The sequence below is a fragment of the Anser brachyrhynchus genome (assembly GCF_964034855.1).
Source record: "Anser brachyrhynchus genome assembly, chromosome: 6".
NCBI classification, from domain to species: Eukaryota; Metazoa; Chordata; class Aves; order Anseriformes; family Anatidae; genus Anser; species Anser brachyrhynchus.
Window position 1 is genome coordinate 25983763 of NC_137700.1, and position 18896 is coordinate 26002658.

The following is an 18896-nucleotide window of genomic DNA, read 5'->3' on the forward strand; positions in this document are numbered from 1 at the left end:
TTATCCACACCTCAGAAGCATAATTGCCAAGCTCTGCCTGTAAGGCCAAAGCGCCGAGTTTCAGGGCAGTCTCATCACTGCAGTATAATCGCTCCTCCAAAATATCTTTACGAAGCTGCAGGTAAAACTGATGTCTTGTCAAGCCGTGCCTGGAACACAGAAGGGAATACGAACACAGAATGAGCTTTGAACACTCAGCCTAAATGCTACTGTTTTACCAGCAGTCAGCAGAACCATGCACTTACTGGATGATATTAAAGTGGCTGACAAAGAATTTTATCCTCAAAAAGAGGGTGAAGTTAATGATGGAGGTTTTCTTCTTGGGTTGGTCATTCCAGCCTTCCGGAGCCACTTTGTAGAGCTTGGTATCGTCATCCAAAAAGAAAAACTCTTTACCTGAAATGAGAATTTGGGGTTCTGTGGTAAGTCTGGAGCCCAAAATAGCTTCAGTAGCCCAAAATTCTGCTCAGTGCAGATTGTTCAGTGCATCACTAGCAATTAAAAAAAAAAAAAAAGAAAAAGGATCATGGATGTCAGTCGAGATCTACTTCTCTGTGTCATGGTTACCTTATTGCTGCTTTGTCAGAGAAGTTAGGATAACATTTAATATGTAATTTGGGATTACAACTGTTAGATGCTGGATTGGCGTGGTATCTTTGGAATCGTTCAAGAATTTATGGGACTTGCATCTTGCTCGGTATTTAGGTTCTGTGCCCCGTTGTAATCCCTGTGCCCTTCATACAATGTATTCTTCTTCCTAGTACCTCAGCAGTGTTTCCCAGCATAAGTGGGCTAGGAAGATGTGGATTTTATATGTGAAATACCTGAGCCTGTACCCCAACGTACACCTAGGAGCAGTGACAGTCAGCCTTAGGCAGTAAGTACAGTGCTTCCTGGAATTCTGCTGGGGGAACGTGGCTCAGCATCGTTCCAGTGCAAGGCTGGGCCAGGGCCTTTTCTGCATGGGAATACCAGCCAGTGTCTGTATGGCTGTGCTGATGCACAGTCCTGGGGTAGACATGCTTTACATCAGTGCAGTACAGTTTAAACCAACATTCCTTAATTTACTTAAGCTTTGGATCTGCTTTCGTCTGAGGATCTTAAAGGATTTTGCTGCAATTCATTAAAGAAGGGACTACAAAGGCACTGTCAGGAGAGAACTGGTACCATAGTTAGCTGTGTCTCAGTACCTTTCAGGTAAGCCAAGCCGAAGTAGAAATGTTCCACCAAGTTTGCGTATGCTACCACAGTATTGAAAACATCTCTTGCCTTGGACTTGATGTCACATTGCACCTCAAGGCACTGCCCGTTGAGTAGAATCACATTGAGATCCCTTTGGGACAAATAGGATTTTCCTTTTTTAGTCTAAGAACATGTAACAAAGAGTGAAGAATGAGTGCCAAGTACAAGCAATACAAGATCCACTGCACTTTTGTACTTTTTTACTAGTCTCCTGTCACTACACGATTTGATGGAATTGGTCACAACGCATCCTCCCTGCCTTCTTTGACATTAAACAATATCCCAAACATATCCAATTAAAAAACAAAACAAAACAAAAAAACAAACAACCAAATCCAGATCAAAATAACAACAAAAGGGAAAAAAACAACCAAACAGGGAATCCTCACAAAACAGCTGATCATACACAGATTCTACAGTCACCAGGGCTATTCTAGATTTGAGGGTAATTCCAGATACTTTTTTACCCTAGTATTTACTGCTGTATGCTATCAGCCTTTTACCTTATCTTAATGAAAGATAAAGGGTGTGCCTGCAAACTGGAGAAGTCCAGTATATTGGCACTGGATGTCACATTCCTTAGTTGCTGTATACTTTTAGTCTCAAAAGTCTTGCACTAAAATTAGCCTTCTTAGCTGAGAAAGATGAATTCAGCTATTTTCGCAACAGTCTCAGCAACAGAGATATCTGTGTTGCACTGAGAATTAAATGGCCTCCTTCCAAGTCCCAGTACGTCTGCAGGAATTCTAACTTGGTTTGGGGAGAGGACATGACAACAGTACTGGGCTGGGACTCAGATGCAACTTAGAAAAAGCCCCAACTCAAAGGTGACTCGATTAGTTCTAAATTCTTAATGTTCATACTTACCACAATTGATCCAGGCAGCTGTAAGGTCACTGGTGGTTCACTAGACAGAATAATAAATTCTGGACCTGAAAACTGTAAGGAGGCAATTTAGAAATTTAGTAAATGTCTCCTTAATGTAACAAAGATCCCTAACACTGGTACCAATGGAACCCAGTTCTGTTGATCTGTGTGCTGTAGCTAACTGACTTCAGTATCTAATAAGGTGCAAATGCTAATTAAAGACTTCTCTTTGGGGACTCTCCTGTGTGGGCTCTTTCGGGTCTAATTAGGGGTGAGCTCATGGTGAAGTCTTTTCTTCTGTATAGGCGGTTAACCAAGATCCATTTCCTTTGCAAAGCACCTATTTTCATGACATTCACAGAAACATAGTTTCTTCTTGTTTCCTGTGTCAAATGTGGCTGAAAAAAACATTTGATTCCAGAGTTACTCTGGCAGTCACAGACATGTACGCAGAAACATACACACCACTGGGATTTCATAAGCCTAACTGCTATGGGGAACCAGTCTAAAATGCAGAGCTGCTTTGTTCCATGTAATATATTTCTTATTAGCAGAACTTGCATTCTTTTGCTTTGTGACTTTTGCTTTTGCATTGTGACTTCAACAAACGCACAGAATGATCCTTTTCAAGCTTAAATTTTTTGTAACTTTCAGCACAAACAGTTTGACAAGTTTTAAGAACCATTTAAGGGAATACCACTGATTTGCTTTTAAAAGTGTTGATATTTCACAGCTTCCCTGATATTTTGGAGAAGACCTAGTATGCCTTTCACCGTTACTTGCTGGCTTTGGTTCTACACTGTATAATGTATAGCTGCCCAGCCGAGAGATAGTTTGATGTGCACATTGTGCAGCTCCCCCACCTGGGTATACCACAGTGAATCAGTGACAGAGCTGTGAACAGAGAAGCATCCTGGGGTCTAAATGCTAAACTACACTGGCTTCCTTTTCAGGTTGCAAGGCATCAGCCTCAAGGCATCAGCCAATTATTAGGTGTAGACATTAAGGAGAGGAAACATTTTTAAATTCACCAACATGATGAACACTGATTTTGTGGCCAATTGCTGGTATTTTGTCAAGTACAAGAGTTGCTAAATGTTAGTGAATACAAAATGATTTAAGGCTATCTTAGCTAGACCTTCTCAAAGAAGCATGAGCTAGAAATGTCAGGAGGACACAATACAAAGAACTTACTATTTTGAGCAGTAATAATTTAAACACCAGGCTCTGACAGTTGCAGGACAGAGTACAACAAATCAGATATTTTGTATGTAATAAAAACAGGGAACGATAAAAAGGCTCAAAGGCCATAGCCCTTCCCTCTGCAAACCTTTACACCCCCATATAATCTGACCATTGTGACTTTAACTTCTTACTGACAGTCCCTCTGTATTCATGGTAGAAAACTGCATTGTCTCTTGACAAGACAATACTTGTATTATGAAACAAACCATAAATTTTCTATTAAAAAAAAAAAGAAGAAAGATCTAAATGGGTCAAAGAACTACATCATGGAGAGTGGTTGGAAGGATTCACATTTTACCACTTGCAGACATTTAGTCATTTTTTTCTGCTTCAAGGATCTGAAAGCATAGATGAACCTGAAAAAAACCCAATATGTAAAAGTCCTTTAGACCATATGTCTCTTTTACAATAACTTCATAATTTTAGCCTGTTCCAGACCAGAGCCTGCATTCTAAGTGCTCCTTGTGTATCTTCTGCATCAATACTTATGTTTGTATTGTGTATGACTTTCATTTTTTTGAATGACTCGACTCTACGCTGTTTTCAGACATATCTTCTGGGTTACATCAGCCTGATTATGAGGGAGGGAGTTGGGGAGAGGAATGCATGCACTCATGAAGACCTTTACTTCGTTTTTTAATTTTTCTCATCATTATGAGAGCAGTCACTTAGCCTAAAAGGAGTAGGCTTTCTTGTCAGAGAAAGTAGAAAATATAAATGGATGGATGAGTATGACAATAAAACTTTGTGGCACAGACTGGAACTAAAGTGAATCAACTGTAAGCTTACCCAAGCCAGAGCCAAAGAAGCATTTTTCTTCCCATTTAACAGAGAATAAAATCACAAAAATGCCCTATAACCAGACAGCAAACAGAAGTAGGCCCTTAGGTGAACTATATGTTTGGCACACTCACTGTTAGCCTGTGCTTTCTTTCCAAGCATACCCTGTAGAACACATCTGAGTCCTTTTGAGTTCTCTAAAAATCTTTTTTTTGCTGTGCTGAAGCTCCTGTCAAGGTGGTTGATGAAAACACTCCATATGGTGTTTGATGCTTGCAGAAATCACACATGTAGGTCAGAGAGGGTTCATTTCTAAGCTTGTGCTTAGTCTTTATGTACGAGACCTTTCAATGTCTTCAGTTCTGAGTTACCACAAGTGGATCATGCTAATTTGCACTCTCAGTTTAGGAGACTCATCTAATGAGGTGACGCAGTAGTTAATATGCAAATCATAAACAAATGACAATTGGATGAGAGGTTTCTCTTTAGCGATATTTATATTTTCAGATCAGTGTATACATTTTTCATTAGTCACCTTTTCCTTCCTTTGGAACAAACATTTCTGTGACGCAGCAGCTGCTGTGTAATCCTTTGTAGACACGGAGAAGGTGGAACCTAAACTCAGCAGATTGTGCCTGCTGTTCTTGTGAGCTCCACCAGGGATTTCTTCTACAGCACTGACAGACCTTCAAAGGAGATGTCATAGTAAGCAAGATATCCAGCATACAACAAAACTACACAGACTGAGGAGAACTTAAGGTACATTGACTGGCAAAATCTTATGAAATCCAGGACAATGTCAGTTACAAGCTGTTACATGGTTTTATCTTTACAGAAAAAGAAATTAGCAGAGGTATTATTACTGATGCCCTTTATAAATAAATCAAAATTATGCTTTAATTCAGTAACATTCCTTTTTTCTTTTTTTTTTTTTTTTTTTTTTTTTTCATTTGGCAAGCCAGATCTAGCTGGCTTAGGTCTGATGAAGCCAGCAGGCAGAAGCATTTAGCCCCATGCCTTTCTGAGAAATCTACAGGATGAAATCAATTTCTCATTTATTATTTTCTGAAACAAACAAATAAAAAAGCTTCAGAAAACCATAACATTTATTGTTACATTATTCAGAATTTTTCCGGAATGGGAATTTTATCCTTTTGTTGTGCATGTTGTGGAGTTGCTTCAGAGAACTGTTCAGAGAGTTTCAAAAGCTTTTTAACAAAGTGACCAGAGTAGTTTGTATTCCTCAGCCTATAAAGATATGTAGGTATTATTGTTTCAATCTATGCAGCCTTGGAAAGATCAACATTTGACTACAAAATATGACTAAAAAGGACCTGAAGTGATTTTTGTGGGTATAAAAATGCTATTAGCTCAAAACCCAAGAGATATATTAAGAAGACTTCTTTCCCTGTGGCAAACACTTCCTGTTACTCTTCCTGCAAGGTGCCACACTTGGCAGCTGAGGCTTCTTTGTGTAAAGGCCATAGCCCTGCATACACTTGCAAGCTTAACTCTAGAACTAAGAGATGTAAATTATGTCAATTGGGCTGCTTACGGAACTGAGCATGATGATATGAGTAAGCTTTACAGGTAGTAAACCCATCACTAGGTCTTGTGCTGTCTGGCCTCCTTTGTGGGAAGCTGGTGGTTTTCAAACTAATTACTTCAACTCCACTGTTGTCCTAGTACTTAAAATAGAGTGGTGACCTTGGTAGAAATTCAATTGCAGATCCTTACAGCTAAAAGTGGGGCTTACAGTCTCTGAAGTTTTATGGGAAACAGCTAGCTGGAAATTTGGAGAAGAGAGTTCATCTTTCATCAGAGGAGGGGAACGTTTTCTTGGCAGCACAATTTTATCTCAAGGATGTCAAGCTGACACCCAGGTTGGTAGTCAGAGGCATGACAGTTGCTCCAAAAAGACTCAGTAAATAAACCTGCTGTTACTGATACCATTGCCAGGTGTGTGATGCATATATAGATGTCTGTATACAAACATACATAAGTGTGTGTGTAGCTAAACAGTTTTTTCTTCACAAAAGCTGCTACTACCCTGCAACCTGCTGCAGTTCTTTCTTACTGCAGGTTTAGAGGTATAGTGGGTTATCTCACATAGATCAGATTATCGTGGCTGGTTTATCAGGAAGTTCAATTTGTTTATTTGGGATACATTTAATTGGGAATTGATCTAGATGGAGCATTTCCTGTGGGCCTGAATTACTCGTGTCATGGTTAAAAGAAGAAACTCCTGCTTAACTGGGTCAAGAACTCAATTTAAATGGGATGTCTGTAGGGATTACATGGTGCTTAACTATGGGATTCTGGTCTTTGTGATGCCTAGAGGCTAACAGCACCTGCATCACTACTTCATTTGGCAAGTCATGATTGCAGCTGCACTATGCTAACACCTAGTCTAGAAAACTCTTGTTTAACAGCAGTGGTATTTAGCTGGCTTTGAAAAGAGGGTAGAATCAGTTGTACAGGTCTCAGCTGAGTTTGCCTGTGTTAAGGCAAGCTATGTTAAGCTTGCCAATAACAAGGCTATTGTTATATTTCCAAGGCTGAAATGAGGCTAATCCTCAAGACAGAGCAGAGGTCTTTACTTCTTGTGTCCCTGGGTTACCTGTAACTCTTCAGTAAAGTGCTCGTGCAGGGCTGGGGACGATTCAGACAAATAAGGCAAATCCATCTAAGAACTGAGACGGAAAAGCAAATATTCTACTGAAAACTATGGGTCATGTACATACATGGTCTATCATAACCACTCCAGAACACATCAGGCCTCTGCCAATGTGAGAGCAAGGCAAGACACCGACCCCGAATCTGAATGTGGGCAAATAGGACTTCACAAAATGCCTTGCTAGTGAAAGCAGTGACTGTTCATACCTTCTTATCACTGCTCATCTGTGGAAATTGTGTCAGGTTTCTCCTTTCCATGCTGAGTTGGACTGAAACACAGTAGGGCAGCTGTGTAGTAGCTGTGCCAGCTGTTCTGAGAGGCCAGTAACATCTGGCAGGACACAGCAGTGAAGAGGGAAGGTGGAAAACTTCAGTGTGCTTGTTTTGTATGGATCATTCAGGGCCCAAGCTGCATTTCAGTAAAGCATTTGGACAGTTTTGCTCAGAGACAACTCAGTCTAGGTGCACTTTAATTCTACATAAACAGTATTTAGTATCGTAGCAGGTTCAGATGCTAATCCAGGCATTTTCCAGTAATGATGTTGCCACACTAGCTCTCTACTTCATTTGGTAATAAAACAGCCTCTATCATTTCAGAATAGGAGTTTCGATTACCTGTTTATGAAGAGCTTGTAGCTGCTTTGTGTCCTTGATTCACTAAGGGTGGGGTCCCATGACCTGTGTGTCTGTGTAACTCTCCCTGGAATGAATGAAGGAAATTTCACAGTTGAAGCAATTGTAGTAGCACTCGTGGGACAATTAGAACAAGGAGGAAATTCAGACTGGCCACTTCCCCTCGTGTCCTTGCTTGGGCATTATAAATGACTGTTTGATGGGGCTAAGTGAATACTACACCAGCAGTATTTCCAGTTCTGTAGTTGTTATTACTTCTTCTTGTAACCCTCCATATGAATGTCATTTGGAAAATAGCTGAGTACATAGAGTGTCAGTTATTTCCATGTGTTTGTGGGTAACTTGTGAAACAGTTTTTGCTCTTCAGAAATTATCCTTATTATTCCTTGTTCTGTTTTCAGGTATAAAATCAGGGGAAGTAAGCCATGAAACTTATCTGGTTTAATCAGAGCAGGATATAAAAACACTAAAATTAAAACTGTTTGTAAATATTCCACTGGTTATTTCCTACAGTAAGTATATTGTGAATGTTTTTACATCACAGATATCTGGTGGGGATAGGATAGTTTTGGAGTCAAATAAAATTTCAGTTTGGAGACAAAAAAAAATTTCACCTTCAGTCAGCTCTGCTGCTAGAGAAAGGATCAGCATTGCTATGTCCAAATATATGAAAACTGAAATTTAGAGGTAGGTCCAGAAATGGTTATACAAGTGGTAGTTCTATGAACTTTTTTTTTTAAATCAAAGTTGTTTTAAATCCTCCAAAGAAGAGTGGTAATGTTAAATTTGTCTCCACTTGGATCATTTCATTGATCTGATTTAAAGAATTGCTTATCAAACTATTACATACACAGAATGATAGAGGTGATAAGTTGGGCTATGATAAGTCAGCTGTTCTTCCAGATAAAATATTCATGAACTGCAGCATGAGAACTCACTTGGAATTCCAACACAAAAACATGGTATTAAATTCCAGTGTACCAACCACCAATTGCAAGTAAAAACCGACAAAATCTAATCACATTGCTAAAATATGCATAAACATGATTTTTCAGGCTGCAGATTGTAGTGACATAATGTGAGATGTGAGATAAACCAAATACTTCAATCTAGTTACAAAAACTAAGATACAGTCCTATGTTCTGAAGCTACATGCTTTTTCATGAGAAGGATCTACAAAATTCTCTGCTCACACTGTAGTTTTCACATTTGCATATATGTATTTGGACAAGTGCATAAAATTCCTCTTAGTAACAGTCTCAGCTGTTATGGCAGTGGGGCAAGTTGGCTGGTTCCAGTGGCCAGACTGCCATGCTTTGATCACAAATCCAACACATTCCTGCTGTTTAGGGTTAACATGTGGCCCTCAAAGAAGCTGATCTTGTAGATGATTAATTTGTTATATATAAAGTGAGCTTCTAAAGTCCAATTTGGATAGAGATAGTGATCTCTCTTGATAATGGTGCTCTGCTGTAAGATAATGTTTCTTTTAGGGGAAAAATGCATTTTTCTTATACATTATCTCATGCAAGAACATCTGTGGCAAACAAGCTCTCACATTCTGTTTTTATTCCTGTATTTTTAGAGTTTTGTCTTATAACATCTTGAGTACCAACAGCTGGACTTTCAAAACAGTCTTCCAAGTCTGCCTTCTCTATGTGCCACTTGGTGCGTGGCTGACACATGTGAGTTACATAAGGAGCAGCTGCAGAATCTTACAGGTTTTTATTGCTGCAATATTGATTGTAATGCTGGAGCTTCAACAAAGTGGCACCTTCGACAGGAAGACAATATCAACAACAGCTGTATGAGTACCCCCACCTTACTCATCCTTAGGACTGAGGGGTGAGAGGCTACTCTACATGTGGTGTGCTTTCTTGTTTGTTTGTTTTTGTGTGTGTTTTTCTCTCTTTTTTTTTCCCCATGATATATTCTCTTTTTCTCTGTGAAATATCTCTTGACAGACTTTTGATGAAGCAGTATGCACCCTTTTTTTTTTTTTGCCATGTTTCCTAAGGAAATTAGTCCTTTGAGATCATACTCTATGCCTTTCCTTTTTGCCTAGTATATTTTAAACCTGTCAAATTTGAAAGACAATGTGATCCTACGGATTTCATGATAATCAGCAGCTGGATATCAGAAACCAAAATTAACGCTCCCTAGTGAGAAAAAGCAAGCAAAACTCAGCAGTTATCTGTTATTTATGGCATCACTGAACTAACCACTTGGTGTGCATACCTTGTTGCAGATAACTGATGTGGTGGATGTTAGGTTTATTGCCTAAGGGAAGAAATTTCTGGGATAAAAGAAACACATGCGCTTACAGAGCACATCTGAATCCCTGCCACAGCAGGAGAAAGGACTTTGTTTCTCATGGAGGCTCATAGAGGGAGGAAGTAAACTACAGATTAAGGAAGCAAGCTTTCAGCTCCAGGTCTGGAAGCTCAGAATGGACCCTAGGATGGGAAAAAAGGTCAAAAGGAGATGGGACATGGAATGGGAGAATAGCAATGGGCAGGAATTGAGAATGAGGAGCTGGCATGATAAGCTTGCTTTTAGGAGATGTTGAGGACATTTGGGTAACAGGAGCTTTTTGCTTTTGGGCAGTGTAAACATCCTGTCTAGGCATCCCCAGCTCAGATTCCAATTTAAATATGAAGGTACACATGCACAGGAGTCCTCCCCTTCCTGCTGAATACCTTAACTTGTGTTAGAGTTTCTCCCTACACTGTGATTTAAGCCATTTGGGAAGGATCCTGACTGATGTCTACCACAGTGTCTTCACTGAATGGATCCTTTGCCTAGCAGCTTCATTCATGCTGTTCCTGCCACAAAAAGATTGAAAATGGAGCTAAAGTTCCAATCCTGATATCTCCAGGCAAAGTAAGGCAGGAAAAGTGCAGCGTAGCAACCTGGCACTTAGCATGATGAAAGCACACAGAGCAGGAAATACACAATGGCTTTAGGACAAAATGAAAATAAAACAAGGAGTGGTTTCTTTCTTTCTTTCTTTCTTTCTTTCTTTCTTTCTTTCTTTCTTTCTTTCTTTCTTTCTTTCTTTCTTTCTTTCTTTCTTTCTTTCTTTCTTTCTTTCTTTCTTTTTCTTTTTCTTTTTCTTTAGATTTCAGCATTAGTCCCTTTGTTTCTAAATGTGCTCGAAGAAACATTAATCCCCACCATTAGTGTCAGGTATTGTTCACAGATTCAGCTGATTTTGGTGCTGCCATCTTGACATTGCTGTATACGTGGGGTAGCTGCATGGCTTCTCATCTGTTTCAGGATACCATGTGGCAGAAACATGGTGTCAGGCTCTGTGATCTGCTGAACAGCTTCATCTGGCAAAGGGGGCATGAAGAAATACACGATGGTGCTGCCTGGTAGGCCTCACAGTAGGGCACAGGGAAAAAGGAAGCCAGCGTAAAAGATCTCTCTCTGCAGCTTGGTCAAATGTACCTCCCTAGTCACGTAACCACGAGTGCATGGGAGTACCTATCACCTGGCTGTGCACGGGTAGTTCACATTTCAGGGAACAAAAAAAGCAGATTACATAATTTATAACCATAATCTTTCAGGAAAATCTTACCTTTCCTGTGTCCTCGGTTAGATAGTATCAAAGATGTACTTTCTGAAATACTGTTAGAGTCACTGTAGTCCACAGACAGTTGTCTGTAATCTTCTGCTGACTGGCTATAATTCATTAATCTGGACCCATTGTCTGGAAACAGAAAGAAAATATGATGAATCACAGGCTTTAATTATAAATCATTTTATCTGTGTGATAGCTTAAATAACATTTGGCTCGACTAACTTTCATATAGCTCATGTCTGTCTGTCTTCTAATCCTGACTTTGGTTCCCTAAGAACTGAAGGGAGCTTGGTAACTTCATTCTTCTACCTCTGGCCTTCCATAATTTTATTCTGTCCCAAAATAGTTCTCATAGTTCTCCTCGACCATTCCAAATAAAACAAATCTAATATATTAATTGTGTGCTGCATGCTTAACTGAAAGGTTGCAAAGTGCAGATAGCCTGGAAAGACGTTCTCCTTCCTTATATTTGGAGGCCCAAAACCTTCAGCTATAAACTGCTTTTTCTGTGGGCTAGTGCCCAGGCACTACTCACTTCCAGAGTCATCTGCAGAAATTCCATTAAGGGGTAAGCCTACATAATGAGGAAGTACATATGACTACTCTGAAAATAGTCATTTTTAGGGAAAGGCAAGGCAAGGCAAGGTAAGGCAAGGCAAGGGTAAAGATGTTATGCTGACTTGAAATGTATGGCTCACATATTCTCAATGCAACTGATATACCAATTCATTCAAACCCTTAAGCAAATGTAAGACGTGACCCAACTTTAGCAAACAGATCTCACCACAAATACACAATTACTGAAACAGTCACAGTAGAAGGGGAATGGCAGGAATTTGAGGTTAATAGGCAGTTGAAGATGGGACCAACCCTTTTGGCAGCAGTAGAGTTTTCACCTGCTTATGCAAGTGTGAACCTATAAACTCTGCTTCTGAATCAGTGACTAAGCCACTATGATTTGAGGGGTGCTTTGTGTGTTTTCAGAAGAATCTCCTTTTTTTATGACCAATACGTCATAGAAAAGTTCCAAAAATATTTAAGCAAGTGTGTAATTCTAGATAAAGTTAGTGGAACATACATTTGATTTGCTGAACAGGGATTGGATTGTTCATATGCCTAATGCTGAGCCTCCAAAAAAAGTCTACCTAACTTGAGCCAAAGTCCAACCCATCCCTTACCCAAACCCCAGAGAAATGAGTTGAAACGAACAACACAATCTAGAGATCTAGAAAAGAAGAATTTATCTGGACCTGAAGTCCATATTTAGTTACAGTTAGAGAATTACTCTGAGGGTTGACAAAACCTTGATTTTAATCAAATGAAATGTGAAATCAGTGTATGCGGGTTTATTTATACAGTAAGCAGGATTTGGCCTTGTGTCTTGAAATCACTACAGCAATCCATGTGCACATTTGTAAAATATATTTTGAATACAGAAATGGAACTAAATTTCAAAAAGAAACAACAAATCGTTGCTTGAGTAATCAAATGGGAAGGGTAAATATATAGTCTTCAATGGCCACTTCACAGAACCCCACTCTTTATCTTTGAAAATCCACTGGAGTGTACAGAGTATAACAGCAGTGCTGAAAGCAGTTTTGTTCTATATGCACAGTTCTTATGCAAACGGCTTTAAGAGTCAAACATGTGCAAGCTGATTTGTTATCATTGCTTCACATACTTCAGATTATTGTCCTTTGAGGAAATAAGGAGCAGAAATCTTGCTGACTTGCCTCAGAGTCTTTCCATTATGAAGTCATTTATATGTAAAGCAATAAATATCTTATTCAACAGAACATATAATCATTACAACATGAAATTAAACAATTCACCTAGCTTGGGGAAGACTCAGAAAAGGCTGTGTGTGCCCTTATTGCGCAGTTCAGATCAGAAGTTTTACTTTACCTCGGTGAAGATTCATCTGGGAGGACGGTGGTGAAGCGTCCAGGATTTTTTCATGTAGTCTTCTCCTTATGACATGACTTCTGTTAAGCTGAGAGGCTGTGCTGTCTTCGGCAGCTAGTCGTTCTACCTAGAAGACAACGGCACGGCAAGTCAATGTCAGGTGATAAGTGGACTTTGGCCCCTCGTACTGAAGCGATCCTTGCCCTCTGCTTGTCAGAGGCTGCTGATTTGTGTGATGTAAGCAGCTTCATCTTCTCAGGCAGCCTTTGCAAAGCAGGACTGACTTTTGATGGTCCCACACTTCCGTGCTAGCTGTGTTTAGGAAGGGACGTGTTCTGCCTCAGCGGGGAACAGAGTAACAGAGAGCACAAGGGAAAGGTCACCTCAGAATGTTAATGAATACTGGTTGAAAACAGAAAAAAAAAATATTTGCAAGCTGTTTCCTTTCAGTTTCATCCAGCTTGTCAACAAAAATTGTTTGTTGATACTTCAGATCTTGAAAAAGACACAGGTGCTCACTTATTAAAGGCTTCAGATGGTCTGGCTGGATTGTACTGTAAATGTTCAGCTCCACCTAGGGAAGATGAATGAAATTCTCAATGTGATGTGCATGTGATTCCTCAGAATTTCACAAAGAAAGTCTGAAGCCGCAGTGGCAATGAGAAAATCTTTTCTCTTGTGCTAAGTCTATTCATTTGGCTGACATGAAGTCTCTGTAGAGATTATTGTTGTTTCATTTATTAACCTAAGGAAAGAAGATACTGCAAGTGCAAAAGGTGGATTTGTATCATTTCCCAGGAGTGTAAGAGTGGTGTGAGGGATGGTTTCATCGCCTCATTTGCTAGTACACAGACCCACTCAATTTCCTGCATAGAAGCGTACAGCCAAATCTCACTTCTTTAACTCATACAAGCATACATAGAAAAGGAGATGTTTAGGTATGAGAGTAGTACCTACCTCACTGACACTTCCCACCACAAACTGGACCATTTTCTTTACGTAGAAATTTACTGGTAAGGAAGAAGATTCCTTCTGATGTGCCTCACACGCTTCCAGAATTGATTCCGGAGAAAGTCTTTTATGTGGCAGATCTTCACATAGCGTCAGCAAGAGACTGTGTAGTTGGTCACTCAGCTGGAGGGACTGATTCGACACGGAGGCACAGTTAAATGGCATCGCACAGGGGTCTGAAGCCCTGTCTAAACTGGGACTGGGAACTTCTGTAAGCCTTTCACCCTGGGTGAGAAATGGGCACTGACTTCCTTTAGGCTTTGGGACGATTCTGGACAGGCAGCAAAACAGCACTAAATGGAGCCTCTAATGGGATATGGGATAGCCTTGAAGGGAACAGGCATGTACAAGGAGGATCATCAGTCTGCATAGGTGCTTCTTGGTGACAGCCGGCAGCAAAGTCTGCTCCATGGCTTTGCTAATTAGACTGTGCATCTTAAAGATTCATGCAAGCTAGACATGTGGTAGTATTAGCTTCAAAAAGTTGAGGAGTTATTCCAGCCAAAGCTGTTACCATAGAGACCAGATACTTAAATTTTAAGGAGTTTAGTTTATAGAGTCTTTTCGCTTATATCATGTATATCTACTAAAAGCTAGCATTTTTCCAAGTCAAAAGCATGTAATCAAAGCATGGATATAGAAATTTAGCAAAATGTGTGCTACAAATCTTTGAAAGGATTGTGGGCAGCAAGAGATGCAAAGTTTCAATTAGCAGAGATGCAGGTAGAATTTGTCCAGAAATAAAGGCAAAGTTCTTTAGCTTGTATTCCATCATCCCATTCTTTGAAAAAGCAGAGTACCAGAATCATGCAGACATGATGCTTTTCTTCTAGCCCTGCCTGTCTTGTCAGGAAATTTCTTATTATGGTCTTTGAATAACTAATTTTTACTCTTAAAAGAAAAGTAAAATTAATCTTAATAGGAACAATTCTGCTTTTCAAAGAGGAAAGGAAAGATGAGAGGCCTAACTGAATTCCTGATTTGGATGAACCTCTATTTTTGGTGAGGTCTAGACCTTGACACAAGCATTCCAATTAGCCATGTTCTTCTTAGTAGTCCAAAACAAGAAGCCCCCTCTTACTGAGACTTCATGTTATGCCTCTCGATTTGTAAACCTACCAAGATGAGACAGAATACAAGAAAACAAAAATGTCTGTGTTACTGGCCTGGTTTGGAGGAACCTGATAGTCTGCTGACCAGTAGAGGGTCATTCCTAGGGAATACACCAACATCTGTCAAAACAGAAAAGGAAATCCTTTTTCAAGTCTTTATATGTAAGTCTTTCTAACTGTATCCTGATTTGTTTAATGTAATTAGAAATGGATTTTGACAGTAGATTCCTGGTATGCTTCAGTAAAGCCCCAGCCTTTTCTTTAAAAGGTACTCTCAAGATTTATTTTATAATATGCCTCACCTTTGGTAGTCCGATGCGCTGGTTTTTGTTCTGCCTGTGAAGTAATTCTGGTGCGCTGAAAGGGATAGCTTCTGTCTGAGATGCATTGTTTTGAAAGGACAAATTTCCTTCAGCAGACAGTAGTACTGACCATGGACAAAGCACACAGATGGCAGGGTCTGAAAAACGTTAAAGATAGTGGAGTTCTTGCAGAATTCAGTGAGCTCAGAAAGTCATGTCGCTGGGGCCTCAGCCCCATAGCAAAATCCGTCACTGAGGCTTCCTGGAGATATACTGAGAAGTCAGTGGAGCCATGTTCTTTTATGCCTGGCTGATTTTGTGATCTGGATTTTAGTGATGGCTACAGGCTTAATTTCCATCTCAGAATTTCACACATAAAAACAGTATTGACTTTCGTGGATTTCTGAAGCCTAAGGAAAGGCAGGATCACATCCCATGCACAGATTCTGGTTAAGATCTTATCATATTTTATAGACCTGCCTTGTCACCACTGAGCTGTGTGTTGGTCTGCATTCTCAGGGGACACCGCCAGGCCTGCCCTGCCCACCCTACGTGGGGGCTGTGGGATGGGATGGCCCCTGCCCTGCCACCCCTGTAACCAGGCTTGGCTCTGAGCTCCCTGTCCCTTGCTGCTCCCTAAAAATCTATGTGAAGGTGTCTCAGCAATGGACTGGTTCCTTCTTGTAAAGTGCTGAGTTCTCCTTAAAAATAACCACTGCAGTGATCACAGTCCCGCTGGTCTGAAGCAGAAGGAAGCAGGATGATGTGCAGTCTTCTGCAAACACTCTGCACTTGCATGGATATGTTAACTGAATCCAAGTGATTTGGTTAAACTATTCATTAAAAACGCATGATAAAAGGTCTAAGATCAACCTGCTTACTTAGAAAGAGGAAAAGCTGCATTAACTATGGCAATATTTAGATAGACTGTTCCTGGAAATATAGGTAATTGAATAATTTTTTTATAGTTAGCTATATTGGTCCAGTCTCTTCAGTCTAGCCAGTGAGAATAGGGACTATTCAGATCTTCATAGGAGAAGATTTTGAAAACATGCAGTAAATGTTTTGGTATTTTTGCAATTAAAAAGTTACATATTTAAAATGGCAACTTAATTCTTGTGCATGGTGATCTTTACACTGTGAAAAAAGGAACAAAGGATAAAAACGTTAAGCTAGGAAGGTCTTAAAATCATCAGCTAGTTTTTTTTCTTTGTTCCTTCTCCATTTCTGTAGTATTGTATTCAAATGCAACCAGCACATGCTGGGAAATGTGTTTGTTTTAGAAACAGCCAGCTTGTACTTTAGTCTTAATGAAGATTACCTGGCCTTCTGTAATGTTGGCCAGCCCACCAGTCAGCTTACCTGCCTAACCACAGTGCCCAAACACACTGAAATATTGCTATAGCAAGTTGGTACTGGCCAACACCAGGTCTAGCAGGATTCATTATACCAAGCACAGTGCCACACAGATGCGGCAGTACTAGCCTTCAGAAGAGGCTGACTCCAGAAGTTGCAGAGTTTAGCTGCACTTAGGAGAAGTGGAGCCAGAGCTCTGCCTGAGTTAACTGGGCTGACGCTGTGCAGGGACTGTTCACCTTTGCTGCCCTCCAAGAAACTGGAGCACTGGGGATTCAGCTTCAGAGTGAGTCAAACTTGGCATCACTTCTGGACTTGAGCTCTAAAGACGTGATTGAGCAGCCTCGCACCTGACCTATAAACCAGCTTGGTTCTGCATCCTGACTTCTTGTTTTCATCTTCTGATCATAATACCATAAATTTATCAAGTGCAGCACAGGGAACACATACTGATTATCTCAATTCAGCAGACTTCTTTTTGAAATGAGATCAGGAGAGCATAGGGTCAGCTTAGTGTCTGACACAGAGTTAATAAGCAGTGATGGACCTGAGCTGAATTTATCCAGGTAGGTATCTCCGTGCTGCAGTCCTTTGCATGTTCCTAGTGCCTGTATTGTCTGGCTAGATTACTCTAAATAATGGAGAACTGATCATACAGTCAGCCTGTTAGAGTGGTTCAGTCCATTAAAACTTGGTTGTTAATAAATGTTCATCCCTCCAGCTACAGCAGAAGTTACACATCACTTGTCTAAAAGTCTCTTACTGGCTGACTGAGGAGCGATGTGAACTTGCCTGTCCTCCTCTCTCTCTCTCTCAGTACTTGCAGGGTGTGATCCTAGCTGGCACTGCCCTTCCTGCGTGTGTATGTTATTCAGATGTTAGGAAGGGCACCTCTGTCCTGTTCCACCATCTATAGTTCTACTTAGAATAATTAATTGCTGTGTAATTTAGGAAAAAAATATAACTGTGTGAAGGCCTGCATGTTGGCACAGAAGTTTGCATGCAAACCCAGCAGCACTGAAAGGCTTCTCATTGTTGTTAGAAGTATGCTATTACTCCTGCTAGTGCTTTTTGTCTCAAGCAAACAAGCCAAATCAAACCAACCAACCAACCAACCAAACACAAAACCAAAAAACCAACCCCACAAACCAATCCTCAAAACCCCAAAATAGTCTGGAAGGCATTTCTAATGGCAAGACACTTTTTCACCTCACCTTTGTGAAGGTCTTCCAGAAGCTGCACTGTGGCAAGGTACAAGAGTGCCCATATATCTTCTTCTTCCAAAGGGCTTCCTTTTGCCCACAGGACCTCGGCCAGTGTCACACAGGAACTGCTCATGGCTGCTGCAGTAGAAAGCAGATTTGGATGTGCTGGAGTAGACTGCTCACAGCAAGCCATACTGATTACAGCTGTACCCTTCTCTCATAATAAGAAATCCTTTGTGAACCACCCTGTTTCTTTGTTGCCAAAAGGCAGGAATAGTTTATCCATGTCTTAATTTAAGTAAGAGTAAATAAAGGAGACTGAACTAAGTGACCTCCTGTCATCTTTTTCAGCCTTTATACTCAATTAAAACCATTTACAACATTGTATGGGGCAAATTGTATTTACTCAGGAGATCCTTTATAAATACGTGCTGTTCAGAGTTTGTGAATGCTTATCTGAAAAGAAGGGCATTGATTTTGCTGCTTAATTGGATGCTCTTCTCTATAAATACACAACTGGGATAATCTGAGAGAAAAAGCATGGCAAAGCAAAAGAGATGCAATATAATATAAAGGATTTATAAACACAGTCCAACAGAGCAATTGTGTTCTGTTCTTTATTCAGCAGGTTGATCAGTAAAAGCTTGTAGGCTCTTACTGAATTCATTGATGAGAGATTTTCTTGGTCATACTTAAGACTTCGAACTTGCAGTTCATCCATACCAGTGTACATAAAAACTGGCTTTGTTTCAGTGAACCAAATTAAAAGGTAATTCCCTCTGCATGCTGCTGATAGCAGTTCAGTGGCGCCCAGAACACTGTCCTGTTGAGACCTGGAATGCTGCAGAAAAATGTTGGTCCACGCACTCTCCCTGTTTTGTGCCAGCTGCAATGCAGCATCAGATCATTTAGAGGAAGGCATCCCGCAGTGAATCATAATTTAATGTCTTACCCATTGGAAGAACATTTTTCTAAA

At 40.2% G+C, this 18896-nt stretch overlaps 2 protein-coding genes across 6 annotated transcripts in view; one reads left to right on the plus strand and one right to left on the minus strand.

Annotated features, from left to right (window-relative positions):
- Positions 1-18896, plus strand: part of MAPK8 (mitogen-activated protein kinase 8) — a 255148-nt gene that overhangs the window by 167665 nt on the left and 68587 nt on the right. The window lies entirely within an intron of this gene.
- Positions 1-18896, minus strand: part of FRMPD2 (FERM and PDZ domain containing 2) — a 77600-nt gene that overhangs the window by 47472 nt on the left and 11232 nt on the right. For 4 of the 5 annotated variants that reach the window (XR_013952561.1, XR_013952562.1, XM_080596965.1 and 1 more), the window contains 12 exons: positions 17930-18058; positions 15360-15517; positions 15112-15177; positions 13888-14077; positions 12935-13057; positions 11027-11158; positions 7426-7510; positions 4670-4820; positions 2110-2181; positions 1191-1365; positions 246-396; positions 11-149 (listed from right to left, as the gene is read on the minus strand). Coding sequence is in view for 3 of the 5 variants with exons in the window: in XM_080596965.1 (XP_080453091.1) it covers positions 11-149; positions 246-396; positions 1191-1365; positions 2110-2181; positions 4670-4820; positions 7426-7510; positions 11027-11158; positions 12935-13057; positions 13888-14077; positions 15112-15177; positions 15360-15517; positions 17930-18053 (1566 nt within the window). In the remaining 2 variants the exon portion in view is untranslated. The remainder of the gene's footprint in view (positions 1-10; positions 150-245; positions 397-1190; positions 1366-2109; positions 2182-4669; positions 4821-7425; positions 7511-11026; positions 11159-12934; positions 13058-13887; positions 14078-15111; positions 15178-15359; positions 15518-17929; positions 18059-18896) is intronic. The other variant, XM_080596964.1, reaches the window with a different exon arrangement.